The sequence below is a fragment of the Pleuronectes platessa genome, chromosome 12, assembly GCF_947347685.1.
Source record: "Pleuronectes platessa chromosome 12, fPlePla1.1, whole genome shotgun sequence".
Classification (NCBI taxonomy): Eukaryota; Metazoa; Chordata; class Actinopteri; order Pleuronectiformes; family Pleuronectidae; genus Pleuronectes; species Pleuronectes platessa.
This window is the reverse complement of record NC_070637.1, coordinates 24,352,297-24,376,407: the sequence shown is the minus strand read 5'-3', so window position 1 is coordinate 24,376,407 and position 24,111 is coordinate 24,352,297. Positions and strand designations below refer to the sequence as shown.

Here is a 24,111-nt window from a genome sequence, read left to right as displayed (position 1 = left end):
TCAAAGACGTATTCTTGTTAGAGAAGCTGCTCGGCAAAGTTAGTTTTTCTTCTTAAGTGTGTTGTTATTTGCTTCAGGCCACTTGCTTTGATATGTGAAGAGTGATGAAGAAGAACGATGAAGAAGAGTGATTCATCGCTGTCCCACTTGTGCAGAGCCGAGGATTAAAGGGGAGAAGCTGTCAGTGCGTTAAAGTGTTTATCAAACTCTTGACTCTATTATGTTTAACAATTTCAAAGTCGGGCTGTTGATTAATTAATGCTTTATTGTTTAATTAATTATTCAGACAAAAGAGACAAATCGCTATCTCATGTTCCAACAGATTAATTTGTGGTATTCTACTTCATCATTTCTGTCTCGAAAACTGTTTTTTAAAAGACGACGGTTGTTTTACTGAACTTGATGAATCGACCGTCGACTGAATTATTAATTGTTTCAGCTTTAATCTGAAAAGCTGAGTTTTTTGCATTGTGGTAATTAAATAAATTGATCCATGTTTTTAGTTTTCATTTGGAAAACAGCAGTTTTATGTTATTTGACTTCAAGCTACACTTTGCACTTTATATTGCAGCTTAAAAATTAGTTGACGGTTCATGACTACAGAAAATTTGGCCGATTTAATTCCCACTTCTAAACATTTTTCCCTTCTAGCACCGATACCAGTGCATTTAATGGTACTAACTTCTACTTTTAGGACATTCCACTATGAAAGACAATATAATCCTTAAAATGTGAAGAGTTCTAAACAGAGTTTGGCGAATTTGTGTCTTCTGCGTCTGGAAGCAGAGGATTATGGGTAATGGGTAACGGTTGTGGACAGAATCGATCACCATGTGTGCCTGCAGGGGGCGCTGTAGCTCAGTCAAATTCACGTAGTGATGCTTTAATAAATCGAGCATTTGATGTGATACACAAGCAGTAGTTGTGTTGTTGAATCCTCCCTCTGACCCTGACCCCTGACCTCTGACCCGGACCTCTGACCCCGACCTCCTGCAGGGGGGGGGATGACGGCAGCTTGTCAGTCGATCAGATGACAGACTTCATCAACAACAAGCAAAGAGACCCGAGGCTGAACGAGATCCTCTACCCCCCGCTGCGTCCTGCGCAGACACACACTGTGATGGAGAGGTACCAACAGGACCAGGCTCAGCTGAAACAAGGTGGCCACACACACACACACACATACACACACACATACACACACACACACACACACACACACACACACACACACACACACACACACACACACACACGCACACTAATGCTTTTTTTCCAACATATTCAGCTAAAATAAGAACTCAAGGTCAGATCCTGACAGAAGGAAATCTGCTTAGAATCCAGAAGCTTCTCTTTCAGGAATCTTTTCTTATTCTTATTTAACTGTGAGAAAATCATGCACTTTAGTATCAAAGATAATAATAATAATTTTATATTATTATATTGTAATAATTGTATGTTTTAATCATTGGTAGCTGGTAAAAAACTGTAATTTAAAATAGGATATGTTCTATGATCTATGTATTCTCCCCAATATAAACACAGTATTGTGTATTGTTAGTGTGAAGAACATGAAATAACCTGAATGAACAATCAATATTGATCAATGAAAATGATAAAATATTTAATAGTTCAAAACCGTCATGATATTAAGTAAAAGTCACAAGGGATTTTAAGGAATCATAAAAAACTTGTATAACTGTGTGATGTTGTGTGTGTCTGTGTTGCACAGGTGTGATTTCTCTGCAGGCCTTCTCCAGTTATCTGTCCTGCGATGACAACGGAGTCATTCCACCAGAGAAGCTGGATCAGTCTGAAGACATGAGCTTCCCCCTGTCGCACTACTTCATCAACTCATCACACAACACATACCTGACAGGTGCACACACACACACACACACACACACACACCACATCAACACAACTCCCTGAGTCTGAGGAAACTCACAGAAGTAGAACTGAACATGAATCCACAGTAAAACTAGACGTCCTAGAAAGTGAGGTTAACGTTGTTCATGCAGCTTCAGTGTTGTTGGTTTTCTTCAACACAAATACATTCCCTGTCAGAGCAGACAAGCTGTTGGTATTTTAGCCTGTGAACAAATGATTATTGTGTGTCTGTGTGTGTCTGTGCGTGTCAGCGGGCCAGCTGGCGGGCAGCTCCTCGGTGGAGATGTACAGGCAGGTCCTCCTGGCCGGCTGCCGCTGCGTGGAGCTGGACGTGTGGAAGGGACGCACCGCCGAGGAGGAGCCGGTCATCACACACGGGTTCACCATGACCTCAGAGATCCCGTTCAAGGTGAACACAGACCTCACCAGGTTCTGATTCCACAGAGGTCCATCTGGTCCTTCACTGGTCCTAATGGTGGTTTTGTCCCTGACTCTCCAGGAGGTGATTGAAGCCATCGCAGAGTGTGCCTTCAAGACGTCTCCCTTCCCCGTCATCCTCTCCTTTGAGAACCACGTCGACTCGTGAGCATCTCTGTCGTTAAGCTTCTCCTCATTCATCAGTGTGATCGGATCAGAGAGGAGATGCTGAACTGACTGTTTGTCCGTCTGTCAGTTTGAAGCAGCAGGCCAAGATGGCTGAGTACTGTCGCTCCATCTTCGGAGACGCGCTGTTGATCGACCCTCTGGACAAATACCCTGTGAGGACACACACACACACACACACACACACACATACACACACACACACAACAGATATATTAATGTAAATATATGAAACATTGCTATTTCTGCAGGACAATTGCAACCTGCGTGTAACTAGTCGAATAAAACTAATGTACCAATTGCTGCAATGTCCATTCTCTCTGTGTGTGTGTGTGTGTGTGTGTGTGTGTGTGTGTGTGTGTGTGTGTGTGTGTGTGTGCGTGTGTGTGTGTGTGTGCAGCTGGAGTCTGGCCTCCCTCTGCCCAGTCCTCAGGAGCTCATGGGGAAAATTCTCATCAAAAACAAGAAATCGCACAAACCGCCCAACAACACGGACACCAAGAGACTGACGGACCAGCCGGCCAATCAGAGCATCGAGCCTGCGTCTCCTAGCAACAACACGGGAGGTAAGACACAAAGACAAAGACAAAGAGGACGTCTTTGTCTTCTTCTTTCTTCAGTCTAGAAATCCATGTGAAATGTGTTCGGCTGTGACACTTTGCACCAAAACACAGATCAGACAATAAATAATTCTGTCTGCCTCCATATGGCTGCAGAAGAAGGTTCGGCCTCCAAATACAGAAAGACCGAGTTCTTCAAAGTGTTGACACGTGTAGACGAGGAGGACGACAGATTATAGAGACACAGGAAGTTGAGATTATTTGATATAAACAAGAACCAAAAGAAAAGAGGAGCTGCAGCAACGGACAGTTTGAGGAAAGTGATGTTTAAATGAAATAATAATCCACCTGAATCTGTCCTCTTAAAAGTCATAGGCATTTATTAAATTAGTTTTTGGGAATTCACATAATTCAAATAGAATTTCTGAAGAATGTCCAAGCACAAGTTCATGTTCCCATAAACTTGTTTTACCGCCCAGGAGTCGTTTCTTGTTGTGCACCTGGGAGGTTTCTGGGAGCATCACTTCCTATCTTCTGATTTCCGTCTCCACCGTCCGCCCCCTGTTATTTATCTAGTCTGAATGTGTGTGTGTTTGTGTGTGTGTGTGTGTGTGTGTGTGCATCCTGACTTCGGCCACGGTGTCAGATCTGCTCACGTTGGATTTTGCTCTTCCGTGGTCCGCCCCTCATCAGGGACGTGTCAGTAATGAGCAGGACATCCCAGAAGAGGTGGACAGCTAAGAACAGCAATTACACGGCAGTGCAGAGGGAAATCAGAGAATCCTTATTGACATGCCTGACGTGCAAATCCTAGAAAACAGGTCTGGGACTCAGAGCCTGGCCTCGAACACAAAGATCAGACTGGCAGCTGCTCTGACGTGCACACACAGACACGCACACACACAACCACACACACACACACACTGTGGATTCCTGAGTGGGCTGAATAATCACCTGCAGAGAAGTTAAAGCAGCGGCTTGTTTACAAAAAACACAGGTTTCTGTTCGCTGAATAACAACTGCTGCACAAATGTGAGTCTGTCGTGTGTGACTCAGGTTTAGATTTCACTGGTCGACAGTTTCATGAATTTCCAGATCACATTTCTTGAAAGTGAATGTAAATGTCTAGCCCTAAAGTGTTTTATTTGCAGAAAACTGGTTTAGTTTATATTAATTTCTTTGAGATATTTGGTGACTGAGGCTCATTGACTCTTTGACGTTTTGCCTGGAATCAGATGAGGCGATGAAGAGTCGAGCAGGATGAAGACGTGTGTAACTTTGATTTTAACAGAGATGGAGGCTGAGAGTGAGGAAGACGATGATGACGAAGATGATGAGGGTAAAAAGGTCAGTGGTGACATCACACGGAGCCGAGGGGCCGTGGCCGCACTCTCACCGCTCGTCGCCATTTGTTGACGTTTGTTTATGATGTTTACTTTCATTGTTTGTTCCTCACGCCATCGTCGAACTTGTTATTTACTCTCGTTGTTGTCACATGAGTTTTATTGTTGCTGTTTCCTCTGCAGTGTTGTCATTGTTGTTGTTTGTTATTAATGTGAACTGTTCTTCTTGTTGTCTTTTTCTTTAGTGATCGTCATGACCACAGCTTGAGTCACTGGGTCTATATTAAGTTCATCTTTACAATTTATAAATACAGTGGGAAAAACATCTGGTAAAACCCAACCAGTTAGTGAAAGTGTGTCAATGCACATGAAGAAGAACAAGGACACACAAACAGATATCGAACAGACAACTCACACTAAACATTCAATTAAATCAAAATGCATCATTTGTCTAAATGTGCCTGATTTGCACAAATTATTCTGAGGAAAATTATCTCACAATGTTAAAGAAAGTGAAAGAAATAAGATCCTGGATCTGCACCAAAAGTGAATGGGTCACTTCTTGGGCCAGACCCGAACCACAACATGTAACGGACATCGATTGATACGTATTTGAGGGATACCTTCTGATAGTCAGACAGAAGAGAATGAACGATCATAACTGATAAATAATGATAATAACAAGGAAAGCAAGGAACTCAACAGAAACCTCTGATGTGAGAGTAGGTTAGGGCGTGTTTGTGTTCAAAGTTGTGTGTGTGTGTGTGTGTGTGTGTGTGTGTGTGTGACTGTGTGTGTGTGTGTGTGTGTGTGTGTGTGTGTGTGTGTGTGTGTGTGTGTGTGTGTGTGCGTGTGTGTGTGTATTGTTGGAACTGGGTTGCTGTGTACTCATCTGTTTTTACTATTTCATGTTTGTGCTGAAAACTCTTGGCTTCAATATGTTGGATTTCAGGCCCAAGACATTGAAACATGTTCGTCTGGTGAATCTGACTCAAACCTTCACCCGGTTCATTTCCATGTGGAAACGATGCGTCCATCATGACTCCATGACACGTCTGACCACGAAGGAATCCATGAGCTCACACCTCACTCCTGCCGTCGTCTGTTTCAGGGCTCGGCAGAGCGCGAGGCGGTGGCTACGGAGGAGATGTCAACTCTGGTAAACTACGTCCAGCCGACCAAGTTCAACTCCTTCGAAGCATCCAAGAGTAAGTGAAGCCGATCGGAACCCGACGGTTTCCTCGCTGCATCTGTTTCCCTTTCCCCTGCAAACAGGTTCTTGTTGTAGCGGTCTGTGCAGGCCTCCACATTTCATCTTCAGGATAATAATGAAGAGTTTTAACCTCTTGTGGACGAATGTCGCAAATTTGCCTCAAACCCCAATCCGGTCTTAATGCCGCCAAGGTGACGATTGTGCCTGATGGTGCAAATACTACACATACCAAGGAAGGAATTGGAAGAACTCTGCCGCCATCTAGTGGTTGGACTGGAAAATACATACTAGCCCCTTTGGACTGTTCAGCAAAGTTATTTTGAGGTGTTAAGCTGTATTTAAAATACTGTGATCATGGAATAGCAATGACTGTACAGAAAACATATATTGTTATTCATTTTAAAGCAAAAGCAGCATCAATATAATAATTTACATACCAAAATTTGTTAAATTAAGATTATGCCCCATTATGCCTAATGTCGCTAATTTGCCTCATACCTACATTTATATCTATTGTAAATGCTTTATTGAAATTAACAATCTCCACTTAATTTAGCATCTGTATGAAAGCCCAAAACACAAATAATATATTTTTTTATATAATTGGAAATTAATTCAGGCAGTAAGGGGTTAACGATAGAGCTGAAAAAGATGATGAGAAAAATGTTTGGACATGTTGCAGCACGAGGCGCACAGAGTTAACGTCTCGAGTGGGAGCTGGAGTCATGTCGTAACGGAAATAATTGCTCAGAAATGTGTGTGTCTGTGACTGTGTGTGTGTGTGTGTGTGTGTGCAGAGGCAGCCCGCTGTTACCACATGTCGTCCTTTGTGGAGACCAAAGCTTTGGAGCATCTCACCAAGTCACCAGTGGAGTTTGTGGAGTATCCTTGGCAACTGCCTCCACACTTTCTCCTCTTTTCCGTCTTCTGATGTTTTTCTCGGTCACTAAGCAACTTCCAGTCTGAATGTTTAATTCATCGTTATCTTTGAAAACCCCTCGAGTGTGAAGCAGCATAACACATCTACACACAAATAAACACATGCTCCCCCTGAAATCAAATTAATGTTCTCATGATCAGTGACAAGGAAATGTTTGAACCAACTCAAACCAAATGTCCTCAACTTTACACTAACCAGATATAATAAGACCCAGCTCAGTCGCATTTACCCCAAAGGAACCAGAGTGGACTCGTCAAACTTTATGCCTCAGCTCTTCTGGAACGCTGGATGTCAGCTGGTGGCGCTCAACTACCAAACCATCGGTAAAACACGATGTGCTTTTAATACAAAGTAAATTAAAACGTCCTGGATAATGAATTAACAGAGATTCAGTATCTATAATATTCAGGAGCTTTCTCTTCCAGATTTGTCCACGCAGCTGAACCTCTTCATGTTTGAGTACAACGGGCGCAGCGGCTACAGACTGAAGCCGGAGTTCATGAGACGACCGGACAAACACTTTGACCCGTTCACAGAAAACACGGTGGACGGCATCGTGGCCAACACGCTCTCCGTGAAGGTACAAGACCTGCAGAGTCCTTAGAGCCCTCACGTTAATATGAGATAATCCAGAGTTAGCTCCACTGTGGGTTGAAAACATCAATTAAAAACGTTGTAAATAAGTAAACACACGATATAAAGAGGAGGAAATATAAAATATAGTAACAATTTATATGTAAATAGTCTAAAAACTGTTGTTAGTAAATATGTGTGTATTTGAACTTTGTCTTCGTCCACGTCTCTGCTTCTCCTGCAGGTGATCTCAGGCCAGTTCCTGACGGAGCGGCGGGTGGGGGTGTACGTGGAGGTGGACATGTTCGGCCTCCCCGCCGACACCAGGAGGAAGGCGCTGAAGACCAAAACCTCCCAGAACAACAACGCCATCAACCCGGTGTGGGACGAGGAGCCGATCGTCTTCAAGAAGGTGACACGGAGAAAAACGAGAGGGAGGAAACGAGTGGAAACACAAATCTGATCTGTCTCTTAACCTCTCTCTGACCTCCACTCGCTCACAGGTGATTCTTCCCACTCTGGCCTCGCTGAGAATCGCTGCTTTTGAAGAAGGAGGAAAGTTCATCGGTCATCGGATTATTCCAGCGTCGGCGATAAGACCAGGTACTTTACTTTTAAGTGTTTTAAATTTGAATAATAACGATAAACCCTATTTCCATAGCACCTTTAAAAACTAAATTAAACCAACTAATAGAAAAGTGAGGAAGACGGTTCTTTTCACCTCTGTCCATTTGTTTATTGGTTGGTTTGTTGGTTTGAAAGCAAGATTTAAAATAAAGGATTTAAATCAGGTCAGGGAGGAACTCGTTCAATTTGAGTCTGGATCCAGATCAGGGGACAGATCCAGGATTTTGTTTTTCCACTTTCTCTGACAATGTGAGAGAAACCATTTCCATTTATTTCCCTAGAAACTAATCAAACTTTCCCACTGAGACAAACCATCAAATCATGACGTCCAAAAGAAGAACAGAGACGAACAACTGATTAATTCTTTCCTCATTATTACTTTAATCCCTGAATTTGAAAGATGAACATGTTTCTCTTCCTGCGTCGACTGATGAATCCCTCACATTATTCAGTGAATCACCGTCTTCTCTCCTGGGAGACGCCTCCTGTCTCCCACCGATGTGAGAAACCCATTTCAAACAGCTTTGCTCAGATACGCCGCTGCTTTCAAGAATGTCATTCAGCACTTTGAAATGGAAGAACTGGTGATTTCTACTTGAGCCTGTCGCAATTACATGATGTGCCTGAGAGATGTTTGCTGTGAACGTCTCCTCCTCCTCTCTTGTCATTTTCCTGAAGGTCAGTGTTGAGCCTGAGTGATTCAAACGAAGGTCACGTCCGACTGTGTTCGTGTTTTTTTCAGGTTATCGTTACATCGGCTTGAGGAACGAGAAGAACCAGCCTCTGATTCTACCGGCTGTGTTCGTCTACATCGAAGTCAAAGACTACGTCCCAGACACATTCGCCGGTACGAATGCTGGTCCCAAGAAAAACCTCTCCGGGATAATTTGGCTTCAAATTGTTGGAGACATTTTGTATTTGTGTGTTTCTTCATATTTCTTGTCCAGATGTGATCGAGGCTCTTTCCAACCCCATCCGATACGTCAACCTCCTGGAGCAGAGGTCCAAGCAGCTGGCGGCTCTGACGCTGGAGGACGAGGAGGAGGACACACAGACCGAGGTCACTACTGGTTCTACTGGTTCTGCTGTTTCTGCTGGTTCTACTGTTTCTACTGTTACTGCAGTTTCTATTGTTTCTACAGTTTCTAGCAGTATTCAGCTGCAACATGACACTTCACCACTAGATGTCACTGCATTCTACACACTGAACGTTTAAAGTCAGATCTATAATTCATGCTGGTCTCGTTCATCAGGACGAAGCTGACGCCGGCGCCGAGCGGAAAAACGACTTGAAATCAGCTCCACTGGAAAATGGACTCAGCCCCGCCTCCGGTCCTACTGGACACCCCCCAGCTGCCATGACTCCCAAAGCCTCTGCAGCCAATCAGCAAGCAGCTACGTCGGGTAGCGTCCGCCTGTTCGAACACGGACTCTTACATGTTCATTGAGTGAATTCATCGATTTTTGAAGTTTAGTCTGAAAGTTTTTGACTTTTGTTTCCTTCTTCTCTGTATTTCAGATGCAGCGAAACCAGCAGCCAAGAGTGAAGACCTGGTTTCCAGTGTTTTGATAGGTCAGCATTATGCTTTTTATTAATATACTTATATGAAGTTAATCAATCAGTTATTCCTGGTATATTAAACATAATTTAAATGTTGTTTTAAAATCATCAGAATCAGAAATGCATTTATTGCCAGGTGGGCTTTCAAGAACCTAAAACTTAATAATGACAGAATAAACGATATTAACAAAACCTCTCAGTTACAGAAGTAGCAAAAACAACTCCAGTGGAAGAAGCCAGAGTTTAAAGTAATTCTAAAAATACTAATCTATTAATATTCCGTTTGCACACTGGTGGTTCCAGACGTCCCAGTGTGCAGCGTGGACGGTCTGCAGCAGTCCAAGGTTTATCAGAAGGATCAGAGACGTCAGTTCAAAGAGCTGAAGGAGCTGGTGAGGAGACACCAGAAGAAAACCTCCGAGCTGCTGCGAGAGTTCAGCAACAAGTACAAGAAGACAGCCCGGCAGTGCAGCAGGAGCCGGTGGGTCGCCGAGTGTCACTGAGAAACTCACAGGACACATCCAGCGTCATTGTGTGATTTCAATTCAGGAGGAGATCTGCACTTTTCCCCGTGTGTCACTGTGTGTGTGTCTGTTTTCATCAGGGGCTCGGACAGCGAGAAGGACGAGCGTCTGCAGCAGCTGAGAGACGAGCAGCAGCAGCAGCTTCTGGCTCTGAGGCAGGAGCAGTACTACAGTCAGAAGTACCTGCAGAGAGAACACATCAAAACGGTAAGGTCCCCCCCCCCCCCCCCAACCCTGACCACAGCTCATCTGCTCCTCCATAATCACTAATCAACAGATTATAACAGAAAACTCTCTTCTACGCTTTTGATTACAATCAAATCCCTGGTTTGAAAGATGACTTTAGTATTTTGTAGTAACGTGTTTTTTCTCGTTTGTGTTTCCTCCAGCTGACGGAGCGACTCAGCAGTTTGGCCGAGGAGAGTCACAACGGCCAGATGAAGAAACTCAAAGACATCTGTGACAAGTAAGAAAAACATCTGTGACTGAAGTGTGTGGGGAATCACAAAAAATCACTTTCTACTTCTGCTGCATAATAATTCAAAGTTGAATCCCAAACAATACTGTACTTTTTATTTGATTTGAATACTTGTATGATTAAGATTTTACATGAAGTAAAATATGATCAGTGTACAACGAACATTTCAGATGATTTCAGAGTTTAGAATTATCAATGATTCATAAGATGTTGTTATGACAAAGAACTGTAATCAAGCTTTGATATTTCACAGTTTTTATAAATAAGTAAATCTTAATGAAAGGAAAACAAACCTACAAACAAATACACACAACTTGAATTAATCTTTTCTATATTGTTCGGTTCCGGCGACTTTATATTGAAGGAAAACTTGATGGCCGGTCGTTCTCCTCCATCTTGAGCTGTAACGTTTCTCCTGCTGCTTCAGGGAGAAAAAGGAGCTGAAGCGACAGATGGATCGAAGGAGAACAGAGAAGATCAACCAGGCGAAGACCAAAGAGAAACATCTGGCTGAGGAGTATGATCCATAAACACACAGATATTCATCCACCTTCCTCCTCGACTCCAGAATCTACTTCATGCAGCTAGTTTAATCAGTTTCAGTCGAATGTAAACGGAGCTGAACTCTTCTGTCTGTTTTCCCAGGGAGAAGATGGAGATCAATAAGTCCTACGTCAATGAAGTCGTCCAGAACATAAAGCGGGTGAGTGGAGGGGGATGGATCTGGGTTAAACTAATTCTTTATGGGGCCAAATTAAGATTTTATGGATATAACTCCATCTCCCTGTCTCCCTGTAGCTGTGTGTCTCTACAACGATAAAATGCTTCATGTACGGAGGAGAATTAGAGTCTAGAGGCAAACGGGGGGAAATAGAGCATGTTTAGTTTTTGCAAGCTGAGAATTAAGTAGAAATGTAAAATCTAGCTAAATCAGAGGAAGAAACAATTTTCTCCCTGCCCCCGGACATCAGGAACATTGACCCAAATTCAATCACTCTTTTTAAATCTTGCATCAAAACCCACCTGTTCAGGCAGGCGTATAACTTTTAATGTTCCTGTCTGCTGAAGTTGTTGTTCTGCTGCTGCTCTGCTTTGTGCATTTTAAAAATTTGAATTAATTGTATTGTTGACTGTTGTACGGCGACCTTGAGTATCTTGAAAGGCGCCTTATAAATAAAATGTATTATTATTATTAATTTTGAATTTCATGGCTAAAGTCAAAATTTCCGAGAATAGATTTGGCATTGAGGGAAAATGGATAAGGTCAAGATATCAAGATTAAAGTCAATATTACTAGAACTAAGTCAAAATGTCGAGGGTCAAGTCAAAGTCAAAATATTTCTTTGCATTTTCAAGAATAAAATGGGAGAAAATTTCCAGAAGAAAGAATATTTATTGTTTTTTCTCGAAAGCAAAATCAACGAGTCATTTTTGCAAACATTACTATTTGATATATTCTTAAAACTAAATTTCAACTATAATCTTGAAATTTCACATTATGCTCGACATTTTGACTTTATTCTCAAAATGTAAAATCCAATCAGCAGTGGTCCTGATGGTTTTCTGTCCTCCTCGTCTGTCTGTCCTCCTCGTCTGTCTGTCCTCCTCGTCTGTCTGTCCTCCTCGTCTCTCTGTCCTCCTCGTCTGTCTGTCCTCCTCGTCTCTCTGTCCTCCTCGTCTGTCTGTCCTCCTCGTCTGTCTGTCCTCCTCGTCTGTCTGTCCTCCTCGTCTGTCTGTCCTCCTCGTCTGTCTCCAGCTGGAGGAGACTCAGACCAAGCGTCACGATCAGCTGGTGGAGCAACACAACGAGCTCCTGCAGGAGATTCAAGACCTGAAGCCAAAGGTAAAACACACATTGGAATTCCTGTGTCTAACTTCCCCTCATTTCCTGCTTCTGAAGTTCAGTAGTCGTCCTGAACCACCTACTGCTGTGAATAGTTCACACTTTAATTCCATTACACAGCAAGAAGCGTCTCCTGCACGCGGCTCTGAGCTGCTGCTGCTGCTCGTGGCTCCACGCCCACACAGCTCAGCATCAGACGTCAGAGCGCTGGAATGATGTAACGCCCCCTGGCAGCCAAACCGGAGCCTCTCTTATTCTCCCTCCTGTGTTTACCACCGTCCTCTCGTCTCTCTCTCTCCAGCTGCAGGGCAACGTGGAGGCCGAGTTCCAGGAGAAGTTCCAGCGTTTGCCGGGAGAGATTCGAGACTTCCTGCAGGACAGGAAGACGGAGGTCAGAGGTCACAGCAAGTCCCGGCCGTCGACCCCTCACGAGGCCCTGTCAGAGGAGGACTGAAGAGGAGGCGACATGAGGAGTGGATGACAGCCGGGAGGGAGGGAGGGAGGAAACCAGGAGGAGAAATCCAGATGAAAGAGACTGTTACACTTCTTTTTCATGGAAGAACCCAAACCCGTTATTTTATTTCCTTCCTCGCATGCACTCTGTCTGCTTCTCATCAGAATCCATCTAGTCTTACTTTGATAGACAACTGAAATCCAATGGTTTGTACTGCATGACAACCATATCTATCTATCTATCTATCTATCTATCTATCTATATATCTATCTATCTATCTATCTATCCCTCTATCCATCTATCTTTCTATCTTTCTATCTATCTATCTATCTACCTACCTACCTACCTACCTATCTATCTATCTATCTATCTATCTATCTATCTATCTATCTATCTATCTATCTACCTACCTACCTACCTACCTACCTACCTACCTATCTATCTATCTATCTATCTATCTATCTATCTATCTATCTATCCCTCTATCCATCTATCTTTCTATCTTTCTATCTATCTATCTACCTACCTACCTACCTACCTACCTACCTACCTATCTATCTATCTATCTATCTATCTATCTATCTATCTATCTATCTATCTATCTATCTATCTATCTATCTACCTACCTACCTACCTACCTACCTACCTATCTATCTATCTATCTATCTATCTATCTATCTATCTATCTATCCCTCTATCCATCTATCTTTCTATCTTTCTATCTATCTATCTACCTACCTACCTACCTACCTACCTACCTACCTACCTACCTATCTATCCATCTATCTATCTATCTATCTATCTATCTATCTATCTATGTTTCTATTTCTCTTTCTGTCTATCTACATTCTAGGATCAGTGAGCAAACATCCTTACTGTTTCCCCTCTTTTTTGTTTACATATAAAATGTTAAATAATCGCTACATATCCAAACTACACGTTTTACTTTATTAATAGTCACTAATAATACGTGGTCGTCTAAACCAGTAGCACGGCTGTATTCTATTGTTGTTATTATTTATTTATTTAGCATTACTGGCAATGTTCTCACAAATTGTTTTCATATTTGGAAGCCGCCCAGTACAACCACAGTCTGATGGAGCCGTGGTTTTGCTCAACGGCACCTCGGCAGCGGTAGTGAGGGCGGAGCACACGCTGCTCGTTCGGTAAAAATGAAAAGATAAGATTCAATTTCAAATATTGTTGCACGTAAATAATATGGATACTTTATATTCTTAATTGTATGAGAAATTAGAAATTATGCACATTTTATGATAACAACACTCAACCATACACACATAGACAGTGTTTTTCAGAGGAGATTTTTATATGTATTTGTTGATTTTATTTTCATGGTTTTATGCTGCATCAATAAATCTAATGTCATGTTCTATTTCCAAACGACATTATCCAGCCCTGTACTTATTTTTTCTGTATTTTGATTTTTTTTGTACTCTACCTTGGGTTTGATTCTTCATTCACATCCACATAATGAGTCATATTCACAATAATTATGCGAGTACGTTGGAGCGAGGAAACGATTTTACAAGATCAATTTTTCAAGATTTCTGGTAAAATATCTCCAGGATCGATTATTATGTCCTCGCTAGTTTGATTATGCACTTTATTTATTTATTTATTTATTGCTGAGATTTGATAAGAACAATGATCTCAGTGGAAGATTCTGTTAAGTTATTGAAATTATATATAAATGTATCATAGCATGCCAGTTAGACTTTCATGGATTTATGCATCGTCAGACTTTCACTTCCACTATGTTTAGGACAAATTTGAGGATTTGCACAGTTTTCATGACTAAATATTTGGTTTTGTCCATATTAATAATTTTTTTATTTGTTTTCCAACCAGTAGCAGCAACATCCCAAACGTTCCCTGGGACTCTTGGTTCTCATGTTCGATGTGAAGCAGCCTCTGCATGATTTATTCATTTTGATGTGAAAGGTGTTTCTACACATAATTATCTCTCCGGTGGATGTTTGTTTATTTATTGTTATATTGAGGATCATAAAGCAACAAGAGCATCATTTATAAAACTGTTTCAGAATGAAATGAGTCGGCTTTTTTGTAAGAAACTTTCAAATGGATTGAATGGAGCTCCTCCCTCTTTGTAAATTGATCTGCCAGAAAATTACCTGTTGGAACTTTTTCCATGTTTTTGTTTTTCCTCTGGACTAAAACACCTGAAGCTCGAGCTGCGTTCAACAATCTTTTTTTCAGAGAACCTTATTTATCTGGACCTGTCCTCGTTTAAAACGTTAACTTACACCCCAACACAATGACTCAGCTGTAAAACTATTAATATTAACCTTAAAGAACCTCATCATTCTCTAAATTACCCGTTTAGAAGACGTCTTGTTGAATGCACCCCAGCTTCAGTGATTAAACTGAGCATGCTTTTATTGTCTTGGATTTCTCCACAAATTGTTCAACTGTTTCTTGGTTTTGCTGAATGCTGAACGACTATTAAAACTATTTGACCTAAGAATTAAACTTTATCCGTTGATGTTCCTCTAAGATCCAAGTCCTGAGAGCTCAGTGTGGGAAGATGTGAGGCAGAAGGAGACGAGGAGGAGTCTGGGAGTTTGAGTCTAACGTGTGATTAGTGTTGTCAGCCGCATCGTGAGGAACCCACAGTTTGTTCTCTTTGCTGTGTGTTTGGAGGATGTGGGTTTTCACACAGAGACAATGAAGTGTGTCTGTCAGGCAGGAGGAGTGTGGAGGAGGAGGCTTCTCCTGCTGTCAGCTTCTCTTAATACAGGGAAACACACAATGGAACTGCAGGAGGAACTTTCTGCCTGAAGGGTGTCAAACTATTTGTGCCTATTTTTCTTGACTCATTAGTACCAGGCCTTTTATTCATCATGAGCCATGACTCCTTCCCCGAGAGATTAACACAAATGTAAAAAAAATAAAAATAGCCCATCTCACAATGTTAGAGACAGAAGACTAACTCCTGGATCCAGCTCCAGATGTGCACCAGCTTCTTTCTTAGTCCATTCACTCACTTTCAGGGAAAACTGCTCAGTAACAAACTGGGATAAGAACATAACCAGTTTGAAGGAAAAAGAAAAAGAAAACATGTTAAAGACATGAACTCAAACGAGTCGAAACCATGAAAACCAGGTTGCTAACATCATCTTTAAACGTTATGAAAAAAAGGACAGAGAGCTGAATAATAAATGTTATATTATTCATAGAAATGTCACTACTCATATTAACGTGTAAAAGCTCTATAAACTATAATATTGATTTAAAACATTCTGTTAAAGGAGTGACTACAGAAGTGTTTTGTGGACTCAAACACTTCACCACCCTCCATCATGGGCTGAGGAGATAATGAGTGAAATTACATGAGTGGGTGAATTATCCCTTTAATCTTGATTTAATTTGTATTTATTCTTCACCTGCACTTCTCTCTCCTGTCCAGCACGTGGAGACATCGAGCTGCAGATGAGCTCCCTCTCTCCCTCTCTCTCTCGCTCTCTCTCTCTCTCTCTCTCTCTGTCTCTCTCTCTGTAGAAGAAGAGCCGCAGCCTCTCAGCATCAGCACCAGACATCATCATCATCCTCCTCTTCCTCCTCCTCCACCACCTCCTCCTCTCTCCTCTCTCCTCTCTCCACTGCGGATCCTCGGCCTGTTTTCTCCCGTACCTCCTCCAGCGGCAGACCCCGGCTCGTCATGGACAACTCCGGCAAAGAGAAGGAGGCCATGCAGCTGATGGCTGAAGCCGACAAGAAGGTCAAAAATTCCGGATCGTTCCTGGGAGGAATGTTCGGGTAAAGGCCGCTGTCATTCTGTCTGTGTTTACCCGCCTCTGCCTCTCTCCGGTGGGGGAGGGATTCCTGCAGGGCCCGTCACTCTGCTGCCGCTTCTCTGCTCCGACTAAAACACAGAAATCCTCCTCGTGTGTCTGCAGCATCCAGCGATCAGCTGCACGCTTCAAATGTTGCTCTGTTAGAATTCTTTATTTTTATATTTATATTATTTCTATTATATTCGTGCGGTGACATTATGTCCTTCTGAAGACTGTTCTCAGGATTATCATTCTGCCTGTGGCCGATAAATCTGAATGTATGTGTGTTGCGTGTCGTGGCCTGCGTGTCGTGCCCTGTCACGCAACACTGATGTGAACGTGGTGATGCGGGATCCTGCGGGATGTGAGGGGGCTGAGCTGCAGCGTGAGGCCGCGCCAGGGCTGCGGGGAGGCGGGCAGTGCAGCGCAGTGAGACACGGTGCGAAGAAAACAGTCGCTGGTGATGCGGGGGCTGCGTGTGTGCGTGTGCGTGTGCGCGTGTGCGTGTGTGTCTGTTTGTGTGTGTGTGTGTGTGTGTGTGCGCGTGTGTGCGTGTGTGAGTGTGTGTTTGTGTGTGTGGGAGGGGGATGTTTGGAAACAAATTAGGACGGATAGAATGATCCAGTTGACTTCATCATAATGTCGTACAACAGTAACATATTTTATATATTTATATGAATGTTGCATAAATGGAAATTAAAGATTAACTTAATGAAAGCACACACAATGTGCAGCATTTAAAATCAATCAAAAATATATCAAAGGAAGAATCAATATTTCAAAATTGAGCTAAAAAATGATTTAAGAGTCAATTTAGAGATTCCATAAATTGACTTTTCAATTTAAAATATAAGTATTTTGATAATCATTTAAATAATGTATGAAGAATTTGTACAGCTTTTTACTTGAGAAGAAAACAGAAATAAATAAAAATAAACAGTAAAAATCTAAATCATTTATAAATGAATGTATAAACTCAAAGAAGAGTCTATTTTATGATATATTAAATCAGCTGTGATGATTATATAACAAGCACACAGAAGTTGCATGTCAGTGTAATCTATTACTCTTAACTTTAATTGATCCTTGAGTAATGCTGACTAATGCTTCAAATCTCAAACCTTAATATTATGAAACATTATCAGATGTAAAATCTTCTTCTTCCTCTCATCTCGTCTTTTCCCACATCTTGAAATCCTCATCATATAAACTTCTGTGTTATAGATTATACACACGCAGGTTTTCCATAAGCAGAGAATGTCCTCAAACCTAAAATGGGTCACATCTGTTTTTCACCACAGGTTTTTCAACACCATGTTTTTTTAATGAGCCTCCGCCTCAAGTTAAATTCATTCAGGGTCGTCCAGTGGCTCGGTGGGTTGTTGGTCTGTGATGTCACAGAACTAAATGATGTTATTGTGTGTTACAGGGGGAACCACAAGGTGGAGGATGCTTGTGAAATGTACGCCAGAGCAGCCAACATGTTTAAGATGGCAAAGAACTGGAGTGGTAGGTGACACACACACACACACACACACTTATCAGAGTATAAATGATTCACCAGCTCACAGGGAACATGTTATGACCATGTTCAGCAGTCAGAGCTTTAGAAACACACAGTGACTGTAAAAACAAAGTGACACAGCGACGGCTGCAGGAACCAGCGTGTGATCCAGCTGTGCCAATAATAGCTCTCACCGAGCATCGCTTATCTGTGATCATGTTTCCAGATGTGTGTGTTGACGGCCTTCTGCTGTGGAATCAGAAAAAAACAGTCATAGTGAACAGTGAAATAGAAAGAATGAGGAATGTTTGGTCAAAGGTATATGTAGAGCAGCTGGAGAGACAGAATTTGGATTTGATTTGCATTTGTTAAAGACTGTGCGTGTCTGTGTGTGTCTGTGTGTGTGTAGCTGCAGGCAATGCGTTCTGTCAGGCCGCCCGGCTCCACATGCAGCTCCAGAACAAACTGGACTCTGCCACCAGCTTCGTCGATGCCGGCAACGCCTACAAGAAGGCCGACCCCCAGGGTGAGTGAGCACTGCAGGTAAAACAAACGTGTCGGATTCAAAAGTACGATGTTTCCCTCTGAAATATACACAGCATGAGGTAGAAATACACAAGTTAAAGTACAAGTATCTGAGTAAACAGTATGACCTTAGTTACTTTTCACCACTGGACACAGAACAGATTTTGTGAGAGAATCTGAAAGTTGGCGAATCAGCTTTGGTGATTCCTGCCTCGTCATCTTGGGAGGCATCGATCCATCAGATTATTGATTAGTCATACCTCCAGTGTGTTACTGACACACACACACAACACACACAAACACACTGTGCACTCAGAAACGCTGCGTCCGTGTTTCTCTACAGTGTGACTCAGTGCAGGTCTTTTTAATTCTCACACGAGGTGAGAGCTTCTCAGACAGAGTCGGGACCCAGAGGAGGTGTTTCTTTCAGGATTAAACTGAGGCTCCGATTTGCTGGAGGAAAATTGAAATGTGGGTTATGTTTCATCGGATCTGAAGCCTCCCCCGTGACGAGGTTAATGAAACACTCACGGGGGGGGGGGGGGGGGCTGAGAGTGAAGACTTTAATTTGACTCATTGAACTCAGCTTCAGCTCCAGACAAGTTTCCTCGTAACAGACATTCAAACGTCTTATCTTCTGTTTCCAGAGGCCATCAACTGTTTAAACCAGGCCATCGACATCTACACCGACATGGTGAGTTCAGCCTCCAGCGTCCAGCTGCTGCCTCCGACCTTCGACCTCTGACCTCTGACCTCTGACCTCTGACCTTATTCCCTGTGTGTGTGTGTGTTTTTCAGGGTCGTTTCACCATCGCAGCCAAACATCACATCACTATAGCGGAGGTTTACGAATCTGAGCTGGTTGATATTGAAAAGGTAAAGTGAAGCTCAACGTAAAAAAAATGTAAACATCTTTTACTGTTACACACTGTGTGTTACACTCTTGTGTGTGTGTGTTTTCAGGGCATTGCTCACTATGAGCAGGCAGCAGATTACTACAAGGGAGAAGAATCTAACAGGTAAATTGTGTTCATAATTAAAACACACACAATAGACACATGTCGTAAAACCACAACCAGCTCCAACCGATTCTATTTCCCAAGCCAGACACAAACAAAATGGCAGCGAACGTTGACTCAGTTGTTTATTCAGCATTTTCCTAATTAAATTAATCTTCCAGATGATTCTGACTCCGTGTTGTCTGTTGAATGACATATTCTATAAAGGAAATACAAGATTATTCCTCAAGAAGATGTGATCAGCAAACTATTAGAAGCAGGAGAGAATGATTCCAAAAGGCAAACTTGACAGAGAAGATATAAAATAAGGTGCATATAGACACCTCTATATTTTTAAATGTGCTTGAGAAGTTTAAATCACAGCAACATTCAAAATAAAATACAAATGGCAGTCTGATGCCTGTTTTCAGATCATGTCACCATCACATCATCTAAAACCGATAAATACATTTGGACGTCACTTGAAGCTTTACATACTGTTGAGATTATTTGCTCTGCTGTGATATATTGATTAATGAATCCAACTTCAACTCATTCACATGATTTATATAATTATAATAATTAAATAAAAGTTTTGACTCCGAGGTGTTGACGATAGAAATCAACTCGTTGAACCTTGTGTTTCTTTGTCTGTGTTTGTTTCAGCTCAGCCAACAAATGTCTCCTGAAGGTCGGACACTACAGCGCTCAGCTGGAGCAGTACCCCAAAGCTATCGAAATCTACGAACAGGTAACAGCTGCAGTCACTCTTATATTATTCAGTTATTGTGTATATACCTATATTATACTTTGTAGTGTAGTTATAGTAATAACAATAGTGTTACTTGTTGTATAAACTGTTATTTATAGTAGAGTTTATTTGAAGGCGTGGATAGAACGTGCAAAACAATGACACACATCTAAACAACAATAAAATGTACACATACATAAGCAGACACACACACAGACACACACAGTCACACACAGTAACACACAGTCACACACAGTACTATAATATAAAAGATTCAGGTCAAACCTGGAAGATGTGCAGATATAAGGTGCATCACCATAATTCAATCGATCATTAACATAATTGTGTGCGTGTGTGTCTGTGTTTGTGTGTGTGTGTTTGTGTGTTTGTGTGTGTGTGTGTGTGTTTGTGTGTGCATGCTTGTGTCTGTGTTTCAGGTTGCTATGAACACCATGGACAATCCTTTGTTGAAGTACAACGCTAAAGAGTATTTCTTCAAGGCCTCGCTGTGTCACTTCATAGTGGACGAACTGAATGCCAAGGTAACACACACACACACACACACACACACACACACACACATACACACTCACACACACACACACACACATTGATATGTTGTACTGTGATCAAAGTACCTATCAGACCTGCATGGTGATCTTAGTGACTGATTCCTTGTGCTCTTGTGTGTTTCAGTTGGCCCTTGAGAGATACGAGGAGATGTTTCCAGCTTTCTCAGACTCCAGAGAGCTCAAACTGTTAAAGGTACCTGTTGTTTCAGATCTGTTGTCATCATGTTGAGTCTGTCTCTCAGGTCCATGTTCTTAAAATCTACTAAAGTAAATTTAGCTTCACTGAGCTGCTCCGCCGTATTTATCTGTTTCTCTTAATTTCTCACTTTCTAAACACAAACACGTTCAGTTCAAATCTCCACTTGACTATATCAGGGGAAGATTGTTGATTCATTGAAATCCCCATAAAACTTTTAATCACAAAAACAGTGCTTATTTTATGTAACTTCCAATTCTGCCTGTGCATCGTGTGAGGGATTATTTCTGCTACTGTGTAATTCAAATATAATGTTAACTTTTATAATGCTGCATAAATTAGACAGTGATTTATATAAGGAAATAAGAAACATGCATGTTAAATAAATAAACCTGTATAAACACAGATACACACACATGCATAACACCAATGTTTTAATACCTGAAAACTGATGATTAAAAGAAGTTGGCAAAAGGTTTTTAAAGAAACATTATCGAAAACAGTCACATGTCTTTGTTAATATGGAAAAACGTTTTTGAGTTAAGCGCGTCATCAACCTTATCGAGGTCATCTGCCTCTTCATAAAAAACTCTGTCACTCCTCTGTGTTGGTGGAAAATATTAATCTTTCCATTCCGTTGCATCAGAAACTCCTAGAAGCCCACGAGGAGCAGAACTGCGAGGCGTTCACGGAGGCCGTCAAGGACTTCGACTCGGTGTCTCGTCTGGACCAGTGGCTGACCACGATGCTGCTCCGCATCAAGAAGACCATCCAGGGAGACGCCGGGGACCTGAAATAGACCCATTTAAAGAGGGGGGGGGGGGTGAAGGAGGGAGGGAGGGAGAGAGAGACGGGGCCAGAGAAGATTATGGCAAAGAGGGGTTGTTGATTAAAGAGAAGGAAGGGAGAAGTATGGGTAAGGAAAGACGTGCAAGGAGAAGGAAGGATGATTATAAAGGAATAAAGGAGGGACGGGTTGACTGAGGGAGTTTACAGCTGTAGATATGAGTCTGCATGTGACCCCCCCCCCCCCCCCCCCCCCACCCCCAGCCATCTAAGCTTCACCTTTAAAACCACCGTGTCCCCCGTCCCCCTGCAGTATTGCTCTCGTAACACTGGACAAAAATGTACGTTAGAAAGAATGGAAATAAAAGAAAACAAGTGTGTGCGTGTGAGAGAGAAAGTATTTGTGGGGAAAGTGTGAGATTTATGGATATATATATATATGTAATTGATAAAGGGATAATAATGTTATTTATTAGATAATTGATATTTATTGTCAATACTGAAAATATTATTTATTGTATATTATGGTGCTCAGTGTTACGGTTTGTCTTAATATGTTAGCCCCTCTGCTCTCCTCTTCTCTTCCCCTTTGCTTCTTCTCCTCCTTCCTCCTCTTCTTCCTCCATCTTCCCTGGTTCCTCTCCTCACCCCCCCGGCCCCATCGGATCAGTGATATCACCCATCTGTGGTTCTTTGTGTTGAGGCTGATGGTCGGTCGGTGCGGTTCGCCCCCGGCGCCGACGCCCCGTCACCGCCTTGTTTGTGCATGTCTGTTGTCGTGTGGATTTAAGTGTTCTCCGTGTATCGTGCTGACGTGTGAAGAACATACATGTAGCCTGGTATCATTTGCGTGAACTCAGTAAATATGTACCTCTGATACCGAGTTGAAATTAAAAACACCATCGTTCCAGATGTCTGACTTTTTATTTATTTTCAACGTGGACACCGAAATTATTGGTTTAAAGATTATATTTAATTTGGTTTTGGAGACAGATCTATTATTTCATGTCTTAGCTGATGTGCTGGCTCAAAGTAAAAGCTTTCTGGTAAATGACAGTGACTCTTTGAGAAGCTATAGTCACATCATGTCTGCACAAATGACTCCAATTAATCTACTTATTTGAAATAAACCAACTAATATACCAATACTGACATACAAAGTATATTTCATCATTTGCAGCTTTAAACATCTTGAAAATATAGATATTAGTTGCACTCTCCACGTCACTATAAATTCAAACAGACAGGATATTGGTTTTATTTGACTGAGCTGATTGTCACTTAAATACACATTCAATTAATTGATCCAACCCTTGAATCGTCGCTGTAACTGAAGACTGATGAATGTAAACAACAGGTGAAGCTTTAAGATCTTTGTCCACGAAGGATATTTTATTTTATTCCTTATAATAACAGATAGGTGCACATTTATTGTTTTGTTTGGGGGTCTTTATTAATAAATAGGTCAATTAAGTTTGAGACAGCAGCTGAAGTCCTTTGACTCGACCATCATGTTAAACTGCTCATCATTGGTTTATTCATGTGTTTCACCAAGAAGAGTGCAAGTAGGTTCCACAACCTCAAGGAGAGGTATTGTCCATGAGGGTTAAATGTGGGTGAATATTGTTTCCATGATATAAACAAGATACAGAATAAGTTTTAATCATAATACTATAAAGCTCTAAACTCAACTTATTGTCTAGAAAGCATCAGTCAGTCGTGTCGTTACTCTGCAGATATTACTTCTGTGTGCAAAACTTATTCAAACTTATTTGAAGACATTTTGGGACTTTACGCTTTTATTTAAAACTGTAGATTCAGGTATTATGAGGAAAGGTGTTCCCCCATTGAATCTATCTAGCATGTGGGGTAAGTACTCCACAGAGTCACTTTCAGTTTGCATTATGTCCACAATGGAACTTAGAGTGTGTGAGTCTACAGTCTGAACTCTGCAGAGTCTGAACCTCAGCTGCACTGACTCGGTGTCATGAGTCCAACCAGCTGTTAACTCATCTCTTCTTCCATTGATCCACATTCAGTTCTCACAGAATGAAAGACAGATGTCTGTGTTCAAGTCTCTGGTTGTGTGGATCCTCATCATGTGGACTTTCACCACAGCAGGTACGTGAAGTCTCATCTTACTCAGAAATCACAGGTTCTGTTTGAACGTAGTACTTTGTACAGACATGTTGGTTTCCATCAGACGAAGCAGGAAACATGAGAAATGATTGTGAAGGTTTATAACAACATAGAGAAACATGTTCTCACTGAGCTGGAGGTAAAACAGTTCACACCGGATGTTGGGTTCTTTTATTCTTCGTTGAAACTTCATCTTCAACAGAACTGAACCGAGTT

The 24,111-nt window shown here is 41.8% G+C and overlaps 2 protein-coding genes across 3 annotated transcripts in view; both read left to right on the top strand.

Moving 5' to 3' along the window:
- LOC128453505 (1-phosphatidylinositol 4,5-bisphosphate phosphodiesterase beta-1) overlaps window positions 1-12,740 on the top strand; it is a 20,866-nt gene extending 8,126 nt beyond the window's left edge. Inside the window, exons 9-32 of the mRNA XM_053436455.1 lie at window positions 997-1,160; window positions 1,733-1,879; window positions 2,142-2,299; window positions 2,390-2,472; window positions 2,564-2,648; window positions 2,894-3,059; window positions 4,345-4,400; window positions 5,508-5,604; window positions 6,407-6,491; window positions 6,748-6,872; window positions 6,975-7,129; window positions 7,367-7,534; window positions 7,626-7,725; window positions 8,492-8,596; window positions 8,697-8,809; window positions 9,003-9,153; window positions 9,269-9,322; window positions 9,614-9,791; window positions 9,915-10,041; window positions 10,224-10,300; window positions 10,740-10,829; window positions 10,958-11,015; window positions 12,069-12,155; window positions 12,457-12,740. Of these exons, the coding sequence (XP_053292430.1) occupies window positions 997-1,160; window positions 1,733-1,879; window positions 2,142-2,299; window positions 2,390-2,472; window positions 2,564-2,648; window positions 2,894-3,059; window positions 4,345-4,400; window positions 5,508-5,604; window positions 6,407-6,491; window positions 6,748-6,872; window positions 6,975-7,129; window positions 7,367-7,534; window positions 7,626-7,725; window positions 8,492-8,596; window positions 8,697-8,809; window positions 9,003-9,153; window positions 9,269-9,322; window positions 9,614-9,791; window positions 9,915-10,041; window positions 10,224-10,300; window positions 10,740-10,829; window positions 10,958-11,015; window positions 12,069-12,155; window positions 12,457-12,609 (2,782 nt within the window). The 3' untranslated portion in view covers window positions 12,610-12,740. The remainder of the gene's footprint in view (window positions 1-996; window positions 1,161-1,732; window positions 1,880-2,141; window positions 2,300-2,389; window positions 2,473-2,563; window positions 2,649-2,893; window positions 3,060-4,344; window positions 4,401-5,507; window positions 5,605-6,406; window positions 6,492-6,747; window positions 6,873-6,974; window positions 7,130-7,366; window positions 7,535-7,625; window positions 7,726-8,491; window positions 8,597-8,696; window positions 8,810-9,002; window positions 9,154-9,268; window positions 9,323-9,613; window positions 9,792-9,914; window positions 10,042-10,223; window positions 10,301-10,739; window positions 10,830-10,957; window positions 11,016-12,068; window positions 12,156-12,456) is intronic.
- A 3,450-nt stretch (window positions 12,741-16,190) lies between these two features.
- Window positions 16,191-21,769, top strand: napba (N-ethylmaleimide-sensitive factor attachment protein, beta a). Of its 2 annotated transcripts, XM_053436481.1 has the most exons (10): window positions 16,191-16,407; window positions 17,854-17,933; window positions 18,338-18,454; window positions 19,101-19,147; window positions 19,252-19,329; window positions 19,417-19,472; window positions 20,118-20,202; window positions 20,640-20,744; window positions 20,899-20,967; window positions 21,617-21,769. In XM_053436481.1, exons 1-10 carry the CDS (start codon window positions 16,310-16,312, stop codon window positions 21,767-21,769), a joined length of 888 nt encoding a protein of 295 aa, XP_053292456.1. In that variant the 5' UTR covers window positions 16,191-16,309. The 2 variants fall into 2 exon arrangements, with proteins under 2 accessions (XP_053292456.1, XP_053292457.1); XM_053436482.1 differs by lacking the exons at window positions 16,191-16,407; window positions 17,854-17,933; window positions 19,101-19,147 and having other exon boundaries at window positions 18,347-18,454.
- Window positions 21,770-24,111: the final 2,342 nt, after the last annotated feature.

Bases quoted from the DNA above. Each gene is read 5' to 3' on its own strand.
- napba (XM_053436481.1), top strand. From the start codon at position 16,310: ATGGACAACTCCGGCAAAGAGAAGGAGGCCATGCAGCTGATGGCTGAA. The intron at 16,408-17,853 runs GTAAAGGCCGCT...TGTGTGTTACAG, and splicing joins TTCCTGGGAGGAATGTTCGG to GGGGAACCACAAGGTGGAGG. The intron at 18,455-19,100 runs GTGAGTGAGCAC...TTCTGTTTCCAG, and splicing joins CAAGAAGGCCGACCCCCAGG to AGGCCATCAACTGTTTAAAC.